Source organism: Mixophyes fleayi, chromosome 2 (genome assembly GCF_038048845.1).
Source record: "Mixophyes fleayi isolate aMixFle1 chromosome 2, aMixFle1.hap1, whole genome shotgun sequence".
Lineage (NCBI taxonomy): Eukaryota > Metazoa > Chordata > Amphibia > Anura > Limnodynastidae > Mixophyes > Mixophyes fleayi.
In genome coordinates, this window is record NC_134403.1 from 10,898,742 (window position 1) to 10,910,173 (window position 11,432).

At 42.1% G+C, this 11,432-nt stretch overlaps 1 protein-coding gene across 1 annotated transcript in view; it reads right to left on the reverse strand.

Moving 5' to 3' along the window:
* The window catches only part of HPX (hemopexin), a 20,913-nt gene extending 10,904 nt beyond the window's left edge, over nt 1-10,009 (reverse strand). The window contains exons 1-2 of the mRNA XM_075198454.1: nt 9,902-10,009; nt 4,259-4,329 (exon numbers count right to left, since the gene is read on the reverse strand). Coding sequence (XP_075054555.1) covers nt 4,259-4,329; nt 9,902-9,966 — 136 coding nt within the window. The 5' untranslated portion in view covers nt 9,967-10,009. The remainder of the gene's footprint in view (nt 1-4,258; nt 4,330-9,901) is intronic.
* Nucleotides 10,010-11,432: the final 1,423 nt, after the last annotated feature.

Genomic DNA, 11,432 nt, shown 5'->3' on the forward strand with positions numbered 1-11,432 from the left:
GCAGGAACCGCTGGGGGCTGAAGAACTACAACTCCCAACATGCTTTTGGAAAGAAGAGCAGATGTCATGAGCGGAACACAGGTATTATACAGCATTCACGCAATCTTCAATTAATGACATCACTGCCTTAGAATCTGACAATCTGAGAGCTCATAGTTATATCTGACTGTCACTATTACTACTGCGTCCCATTCAGGAACAGTGGGTTCTACCAGCGTTTCACTGCCAAAGCTTTATAAGTCATTCATTATCTTCTGATGTGCACCAACGTCCTTGACCATGTAAACATAGGTTTACTATTAGCAAACAGGAACAGTGGTAGTCAGCATATCGATGCTGACTACACCAACATCTTCAGTCCGGACGGCTGCTTTCCGACAAGGATCCATGACGACTGTACTGTGAAGCGACTTCAGCCAATCACAATGAAGGAAGACGCCGGGGAGGGGATCTTGACGACATCAGTAAGATAGGTGTCGCTGTTAACGCTGCTCTTAAGGGGTCCCCCCCTCCCCCCCGGCGTCTGCCTTCATCGTGATTAGCTGAAGTCGCTTCACAGTACAGTCGTCATGGATCCTTGCCGGGAAGCAGCAGCAGTCCGGACTGAAGATGTCGGGGTAAGTGTGGTCGGTGTACTCAGCACCTTTAAGACGTACCACGCCCAACAGGAAGACTTTTTATAATTATTGGGCAGGTGATGCAGTGTGAATAATAAGTTATGATTATGTTATAACATTGTTTTAAAACATAGTTTGTAATGTATTTATTAATTGCTAGTAATGTATCATTTTTAATAATTCATAGGGGTAAATGTCTCAATCTGCAAGTCGCTGAGATTCAAACTGGCAATGTTTTTACAGGTAAGATTTGCCTGTGAAGTCACTGCCGTTTTAAATCTGCCCTGTAAAGTTGACGAACATCAGCAACTGGCAGAACGCGCAGATTGATACATTTACCCCCTAGTGAGGTATACAGAAATACTCATGTTCTCTGCTGAGCAGTATGCAGTGTGATGGAGTACAGACACTATGCTATGTTGTACAATTAATGTTTAGTGGGACAATCCGGGGTAGACATCTACCTCTTCTTACTTGTTGTTTATCACATAATAGCTTATGTTAAGCCCATAATATAATAAGAGGGCGATGGCATACATAGAGAGAAAAATTAGGGATCGGTTCAGCTGACAGTAATAAGTAACAAGTTAGTGTTATTGGATATTAAGTATCGTTGAACTACCTCTTAATATCACCGGAATGTTAAGTGACTTTAGTACCTCAATCTTTCTCTCAAGTAGAGTATTAATAGTTAGTAACAATAAGGGAAATATTTCTGATACAAAGGCTATTTATTTAGCAGGATAACAGGCTCCAGGAAGGAAGATAACATGGATATTAGACAGGTTACTGTGTTGTATATTTAATCTTTAGTACAAACACATTGTACATGTGGAATTGTTTGTCTACTAATATTTTAATTCTTTAACCAGCCTATATTAAATAAATCTCACACTAACGGGAAATTTATGACATTATTGTATTGGTTGTGTGTCCTCTGGAGGGGACCAGGTCTGGTATGGGGCAGGGGTTCTCTGGCATCGAACCTCCTTGTACAAACTCCAGACACACAGTCCGGAGAAGATGCAGCATCAGGTGGAGGTGCTATCAAGTCGTAAAGGTGAGAAACACTTACTCAGTTCCTATTTACAGTCACCCGGTCTTTAATACACAAGGGCCCAAATAGGTGTAACATATATAACTTCAAAACACATCAGCAACTTCCCCAATGTACACTGCACTATAACGTACTGTAGTAACAACACATCACGGTAGTAATCCACATTACAGCATATATAGTGTTACGTGTCTCCTACTAATTATTATTACAGGTCAGTGGGACGTTTCGGAATCATATAAAGAGGCTGCAGTACATGGAATATTCATGGTGACATTTGTAGCCCTTATAACATTATATCAGTCCTTATCTTGTATATAAAACTCATTGGTCTGTGTTTGTTTGTCTGTCCGGTTATGTGTTCGGACACCCCTGCACCGATTGGGATGAAACCAACGTGTCCCGGCCAGGTTTAAGAGGGGCTAGGGTCCCTGATGGATCTCCTGTTGGTGTACGCTGGGCAGAACTTTCACCTGTTCTCAGCCTCCCACTGGATGGATTTGTATGACAATTAATATAAAAACAAAAAAAACGACACCGGACAGCCACCTCTTGGGTGTGTTGGAAGAGCTGCTAATTATTTAAAAACTGCTGACAGTTACATCCAACTCATTGATAGCTTAATAACTTGAAGATATAAATTCGGGCAACACCAGGTACTTCAGCTAGTAATACATAAGTGTTCCTTGTGACGACATCATTATACAGATATAAATACAGAGTTTATACCGTACATATATCAGCATCACTTATTGTTATATTATACTATAATAAAGTAAATGGTAAAGGACCCTGAGCTTCAGAGAAGCCTCCAAGACGGATAAATTTCGCCCACAGTAGAGTTCCATCCGCTGCACACGGAGATAGATCCGTCTTTGCTGATCTCTGGACAGGTGTAGAACATACTTGCCAACCTTTTAAAAGTTAATTCCGGGAGATCCCGGGCAGGGGGGCATGGTTTGAGGGCGGGAGGTGGAGCGCGCTCAATCGTGTCAATTTGGTCCCGCCCCCCGCTACAAAATGCTGTTTTTTGTTGCGGGGGCGGGGCCAAAATAACAAGATTCACCGCGAATTGCATCATTTTGACAAGTTGCCGTATGCGGGATACTTGCCTGCTCTCCCGGGAGACATACCCGAATTTCGGGAGTCTCCTGGACATTCCGGGAGAGTTGGCAAGTATGGTGTAGAAAGGACGGCAGCATTTAATACATATGTGTTGTTCGTTCTGTGTAATGAACATTTCCTAGACAGCACATATCAGGGATCACCCCTTCCTCTATTAGGCCGCACCCCTACACTTTATTGGGAAGAACCCCCACTCTACATTAGGGAAAACCTCTACCCTCCATCATGTAGCACTTTTACACTTTATCAAGGAGCACTTCCACCCTCCGTCAGGGAGCAATTCTACCCTCCGTCAAGGAGCACTTCTACCCTCTGTCAGGGAGCACTTCCACCCTCTGTCAGGGAGCACTTCTACCCTCTGTCAGGGAGCAATTCTACCCTCCGTCAGGGAGCACTTCTACCCTCTGTCAGGGAGCAATTCTACCCTCCGTCAAGGAGCACTTCCACCCTCTGTCAGGGAGCACTTCTACCCTCTGTCAGGGAGCAATTCTACCCTCCGTCAAGGAGCACTTCCACCCTCCGTCAATGAGCACTTCCACCCTCTGTCAGGGAGCACTTCCACCCTCCGTCAGGGAGCACTTCCACCCGCTATCAGGGAGCACGTCCACCCGCTATCAGGGAGCACGTCCACCCTCCATCAGGGAGCACTTCTACCCTCCATCAGGGAGCACTTCCACCCTCCGTCAGGGAGCACTTCCACCCTCCGTCAGGGAGCACTTCCACCCTCCGTCAGGGAGCACGTCCACCCGCTATCAGGGAGCACGTCCACCCGCTATCAGGGAGCACTTCTACCCTCCATCAGGGAGCACTTCTACCCTCCATCAGGGAGCACTTCTACCCTCCATCAGGGAGCACTTCCACCCTTCATCAGGGAGCACTTCTACCCTCCATCAGGGAGCACTTCTACCCTCCATCAGGGAAACTTCTACCCTCCATCAGGGAGCACTTCTACCCTCCATCAGGGAGCACTTCTACCCTCCATCAGGGAGCACTTCCACCCTCTATCAGGGAGCACTTCTACTCCCTTTTTCAGGGAGCACTTCTACCCTTTGTCAGGGAGCACTTCTACCCTTTGTCAGGGAGCACTTCTACCCTCTGTCAAGGAGCACTTCCACCCTCTATCAGGGAGCACTTCCACCCTGTATCAGGGATCACACCTTAAAATGTGTTTTAAACATTCATACATGATGAGTATCACTCAGCTACGTCAGTACTTTATCATAAATTGGGACAATAAAGAGATATAAAATCATGCTTATTGACGCTTTTCCATACATTGGCCAATATATATGCCTCTAACAAGCTTGGCCATTACAGCCTAACAAACCATCCATCCTGGATGTGACTGGATTTTGTCACTACTGTAAAATTATAACTACTGACACAGATATATCACTAATGATGTAACTGATGTCATCCACTGCTATTTGTGGGGCTGATAATCTGTCGCTGGTCTCACCTGTGTCGTTGTAGGAGGGGTCAGGAGGAGAGAACAGGTTGGTGCCAGTATCATTGTGTTTCCCCTTAATCCTGCAATAAAAGACATTACATGGTGATGACGGTGTCGGACCCTTGTGGGTGAGTTACAGGGATGTGGGCAATTATAGCATGTACTTATTATATGTAGTGATAGACAACATAATAATAGACACGGTTATTGCCCCTCTTTTTATGTACCACAGTGTTTCCAGCTCCAGGATGGCACTGTATAGGGTTTATAGGGTGACGATGCACATACTGCCCCTCAGTATAAGTGACTGGGGGTTTGTGACATCATCGCGCAGCACCAGGCACCCAGCCAATCACTGAGATCACATGACCACAGAGCTGAAGTCACTTTCAGGAGCATTTGCAGTATGTTTACTATGAGCCTGTACAATGAATTCACATGAGAACGCACAAAACATTTATATAATCATACATTAAAATAAGAATAAATCTTCAATGCGCACATGTGTTCTGTGGTAGCCGCTGAGAGTCATGCGTGAATGGTAGTACAAAACAATGCTGTGTCGTCATCAATATTATCCGGTATTTACACCTGTCTAGTAACAGTGCAAAAAATACGGCTGAAAACAAGTGTACTCAGGGTAAACGCAGGATTGGAATCAGTCGTATCTGCGTGAAAACACCGCTACTGTACATGGAGCTCCGCCTCTCAGATCATTATTATTGTCTGATAGGGCACATGTCCATAAATTAAAGCTTGGTTTATGGGAATGCTCAGTGTGAAATAACACGCAAAGCTACACAAACAGGCATTCATCCAGACTTAAATCAGACACAATGTACACACCCTGTAAATCTTAAAAACACTAAAGATTAAATAAATCTAAATGTTTAACACACACACACTGTAGATACACCCACACAGCACACATGCATACACACGCACACTATACATATATATGTATATATATATATATATATATATATATATATATATATATATATATATAAAATATAAAAGCCTAGCGGCGTGTGTTAGTCTGTGTGTGGAAAAAACTACCGGGTGACAGAGTGCTCAAGCTGCAGCGCCACCTGCTGGGCAGAGTTATATACTACACTGACCTACTAAATTCTTAGCATTATCTAATATATAAAAGTAAAAGCCTAGCGGCGTGTGTTAGTGTTTGTGTGTGGGTGGAAAAAAATATTTTCTCAGAAAGGGCTCATCCAATTGACCTGAAATTTGGTATACTGACATTATTTAACAAAAAAAATTAGAATAGTGAAGTCAGTTAACTTCCATTATCCCCCCTTCCCCCCGTGGGAGGGGTAGTAAAGGCTAAATTTACAAGTTGAGGGGTCAAACTCATTTTCGTGAGGTAATTTTACCTCATGAACACACATTAAAAAGGGCGCTTGCGTCAGGAAGTAACGCTCTTCCCCTGAGGAGACCTGGGCTAGGCCCAAATGCATGACAAGAACCTTTTTAAGACCTTAAGTAGCTTGATTTGACTAGAATGCATGAGTATCATGCACGGGTTAACTTGTGTATATATATATATATATATATATATATATATATATATATACACACACACACACACACATACATACATACATACATACATACATACATACATACACACACTGGGCCTGATTTATTAATAAAAGTAAAGCAAGAAAATAGGAGTAACTTTGCACGTTGGCAAAACCATGTTGCATTGGAGCGGGATGTAAATTTAAAATATGGGGACAGATTTATAGTTAGGGTAGGGCATGTCCTAGCGATTGGTAGTCATTTTCCCAACACTAATAACCCTGACAGCAGGTACGCCTACACAAAAATCATGATTATGACAAATCCGACATCTCTGAAAGACTTACGATAAAACAAAGTAACACAATATATCAGGCAAGCTCAATATTAATGACGACGGAGGAAAATGCCGCCAGTCTTATTCATGTCACTGAAGAGCCCAACACTGACATTTATGCGTTTAAAGCGGCAATGCGTGTACCCAACGTCAACATTGGGTTTATGGCTTATAGATATTATAGGGTGCGGGTCCACGCACTGCTGTTTTAAAGGCATAAATCTCAGCGTCGCTGTGACAGGATTGACCACCTATGCCACCCTGTCTGTTGTTGCTTGGGAGCGGCTGGGCTTACTTTGCCACCGTTCCCTTTCGTTATCCCAAATGCACCCTCCTGCCGCAGTAGGAGGGGCTTACAAATGCTATCACCACTGGACTCCTTACCGGCATCCAGTACCAGGTTTCTTCTGGGTAACTGACGCTGCGAGTGTACCCCGTTATTGGTTTACCTGGGCTGATACTCCTGACCTCTTACTATGGATCAGGGATGCTGTGGATGGATCACCCCTGACCCAGAGCCGGATTTAGACCTCATGGGGCCCTAGGCAAGATACTGGTTTGGGGCCCCCTATCTGAACAAATTTATAGCACTATAGTTTTTTAGCATAAGCTATACCCCTATTCAGGGGCTGGCTGGCAGAGTTTAGCCCGGGTGGGCAAGCACATAGCACTGGCCCATATGTAGCGGCCCATTTTTAAAGGGTGGTCTCACTGCCGGCCCTGGGAGGGCCCTCTGGGGACGGCTGGGCCCTAGGCAATTGCCTAGGTTGCTTAATGGTAAATCCGGCCCTACCCTGACCCATCTTACTGACCAGGGCTGCTGGGTAGCAGGCAGAGCGGAGATACCGGAAAAGCTGGGTCCAACCTCAGAAACAGCCGGAGAACGGATTAGATTTAGGGGCATATTCAATTGTTAGCTTTCCGCGCAGCGGAAAAACTAGTACCCTTAATACGGTAATAGGTAGCTGGATTTCAGCTCGCGGCTCAGAGAGCTGCGAGCTGAAATCCAGCGAGAAAATTACTGTATTAACTGTTTTTACGCGCACTATTACTGTAGTAACGGTAATAGAGAGACGAGCGCAAGATTTTCGGCGTTTCCGCCGACAATTGAATATGCCCCTTAGGGTCTAATCTGCAGGTCACAAAAAACTAACCCATTTTGATTGGTGGATGTTATAGGTAATCTAGGTAATTGCTGCACATTTATCAGTTTATATATACATATCAAGTTATGTCATCCTCATCTCAGTCCATGTGGCATGTTATCTCATGGCTTTATCCTCCTTCAATATTTTTTCCACCAGGTCATAAACCCACAGTTTCACTTTATTCATTTCCGTTTTGATCAGTCGATTTTTGCCTTTTGCCCTCTTTCTTTTAACATTATACTTACCCTTGATCATTCCTCCTGTGTGTCATATCATGACACATTAGAGCGATGACGAACTAGGCGGAAGTGATTCCCGGCAACCTTTAGTTGCTACAACGTTGCTAGGTATGACGCTGTAATAGGAGGTGGGCTCTCCACTTTAAATAGCCAATGTTATCATCACATCGGCTTGCCTAAGAAAAAGCTAATAGCGAAATGCGCGTCGGCGGACGCCGCGTTAACTGCTCAATATAATTATACTTGTTAGGTGGTCCTTTGATAAGTTTAAAGTTGAAACTATATTCTCCCAAAAGAGGCTAATAGTGTTATATATCATCTCTAATTTATACCGCTTAGCCAGCTATTTTGAAAACACAGCAAACACTGTATATAATTACAATCACGGGGATAATCTTTGTTATATCATTATAGAGGTTGGCATGTGCGTGGAAGCTCTGGAGGGCGCATAATATTAGACTGAGAATGATGCCTATCTATTACCATTTATATTTGATCCCTATACCAAAATACTAGTGTTTGAATACACGGACACTGTATCAATGTGGAAGTTGCCATACTACAACTAAGAGAATTGTCTCCCTTCTAATTGTTCCCTTGGGGGTAATAGAGCATGTATATAGTATGAGCTGCATGGGTGAACATAAAATACTGAACTTATAATATTTTAATCCATTATATTGGATCAGTATCACTCCAAGCAGAGAGGCTAATAACGATATACATCATTGCTAACCTATACCGCTCAGCCAGCTATTTTTTGAAAACGCAGTAAGCACTGTATATAATTACAATCATGAGAGTAATCTCTGTTACATCATTATAGAGGCTGGCTTATGCATGGTAGCTCCGGAGGACGCATAGGGGGGTATTCAATTGTTAGCGTTAACGCTTACAAACGAGCGCTCATAAAATCTTACCGTTAATACGGTAATTACTCGCGGAATTTCAGCTCGAGCTGAAATTCCGCGAGTAAACTACCGTATTAACGGTTTTCGCGCGCAATATTACCGTATAAACGGTAATATTTTTTGAGCGCTCGTTTTTCAGCGTTAACGCTGACAATTGAATACGCCCCATAATATTAGATTGAGAATAATGTCTATCTTATCAGACTGACACTGTATCAATGTGGTTGGTGGTTGCTAAATTACAACCAGGAGAACAGTTTCCCCTTTTAATCCCTTCCTTGGGGGTAATAAAGTACACATATAGTAGGATCTGCAGGGTGAATATAATTGCCCCTTCAGCGATAGTTTTCAATTTCTAATATGATTATCCACCTAATAAGATAACTATTTAACTATATACCTCTCCGACACCTATATTGATATTGTATCAATTGTGCCGGGGATTCTAATTCTGGGCAGTACCGCGGCTGGACATTGGTTTGTCCATTTTAACAGTCATATTTTTGTCTTGCATGTTTCACATATTCATATTTTAATATATCGCTACTAGATGATTTTAGATTTATTATTTAATAAAGTTGTATTTAACAGCCTTAATTGGATTTATTTAGATCCCATGTGAGTGCCCCATACAATTCTTTCCTATCCTACTTCTTGGATTTTTGAATCAAAGTGTTTTCAATTGACTGGGGAGCACCCTTATCACATACATATGATATTTATATAATAAATGAAGTATAAAATTGTCTGATGATAAGTATGGTGGGATGCTGGGTGTGGTGTTTTCTCTCCAGTTGTGTGATTATATTTCCTCCCCACATATGCCTATTTGGAGATTTCCTCTAGCAACCTTACAAACCCAAACAATGACATTTCCATACAAAAACACATCCCAATGTAACAGGATAAGTGCATTTCAAATTATACATTGGTTCCTGCACCTCTGATGATTGAATTACATTTCTACAATAAATTATTTCCACATGATCCAGCCACAAATAAGTTATTTATCAGTGATCCAGTCACAGTCGCCCTTCTCAGTGACGTGAATAAGATAGGCGGCGTTTTCTTCCGTCGTCATTAATATGCAGCTTCCTGGATATAATGTGTGGAGGTGTTACGGTAAGTCTGTGTTTTATACATGTCGATTTTTTTGTCCTCATCATTATTATTTTGTAGGCGTACTTGCTGTCGTGGTTATTAGAGTCGGGAAAACATACCCAACCCGTGTAGATCAACTTTAAAATTCAGTGTAAAAATAATGCTATCAAATCAAGTATTTGTGTGCGACATGAAAAAACAGCCAGTATTTAACTTATGTGCGAAATAATAAACTAATTTGCACCCCTTGGAGAAAACTATTTTTTTTGCCTTAATTTCTTTAATGAATCAGCCCCAATGTCTATTCTCTCTCTCTCACACACACACACACGTTGTACTTACACATACACAAACTGTACACATAAATACTCTGTACTCACAGCGGGTAGGAGAAGCCAAAAGACAGGAGACTGAGGAAAAGACTGGATGTGAGAGGTCCCTTCATACTGGTGACTGTCTGTATAATACCAGATTGTCCACACTGAGCAATTTATACCCACGACTGGGTGTCTGTCAAATCCAGTCATATCATTACACAATCACTTCCCAGCAGCACCTGAAATACACAAGTTACACAACCAATTCCCAGAATCCAGCACCGGGAAACACAAATCCTGAAATTATTTTGTATGTTTTTAAATTGAGAGCTAACTTACCAAAGAGGTACCCCAGAAGCCTCCAAATAGCAATCCAATGTCAGCACTCCCCCTCAGCTACAAATATATGGGACTCTCATTGTTTAGAGTTAGGACCACCCTATTAGCAAAAGCACCGTGGAGAGGCGGATGGCTTTAACATACATTTGCAAATGTGTGCAACTAAGACTTTTGCATTTTTATCTACAGTAGAAATAGCAGATCTGTTGCTGGCTATAGCAGTGTGCTGGGGGATCTCTGTGTGTTTTTCCTTTTAGGATAACCCGACCCTTTCACGCACCTGCTATAGCCTATAAATTGATTGAGGAACTTCCATTTCTTTATTTCTTTGAATGTATCAGCACATTGTACACAGCACAGTAACTTACATATACATTATACACAGCACAGTAACTTATATATACATTATACACAGCACAGTAACTTACATATACATTATACACAGTACAGTAACATATATACATTATACACAGTACAGTAACTTACATATATATTATACACAGCACAGTAACTTACATATACATTATACACAGCACAGTAACTAACATATACATTATACACAGTACAGTAACATACATACATTATACACAGTACAGTAACATACATACATTATACACAGTACAGTAACTTACATATACATTATACACAGCACAGTAACTTACATATACATTATATACAGTACAGTAACTTACATATACATTATACACAGTACAGTAACTTACATATACATTATACACAGCACAGTAACTTACATATACATTATACACAGTACTGTAACTAATGCTTAGCGATTGATAACAGCCATAACCATACATTTTTTATCTTAACCTTAACCTTATCCGTGTAATAAATAACACAACACCGACTTAGTGGCAATTAACATTTCTTTATTGAAATAACCGGATATGGTGGCAGGAGAACACTGTATGGCATTGTCTATTTCCTAAGCGCACCCTTTGTAGTTTATCCTTAAACTGGGACAACAATCCCCAGGCATTCCAGAACCCACACCCCTTCTGAGCTAATCTTAACGCACCACAAGCCAGCCCAAAGGGGCTGTACTTGCACCGAACCTAAGCCGACTCTTCGAAGTGAACGGGTTCCAAACGACTCATTACCATCAATGTGCACTTCACCAACCTTGCTTATGTCTGTACAGTATTCTCCTGCTACGCTAAGGGCAGCACCAGCCACAGGACCCAAGTCCACCAACTGGCCCTTTATACCTCCGGGGCTAAAACAGTATCTGTACCAT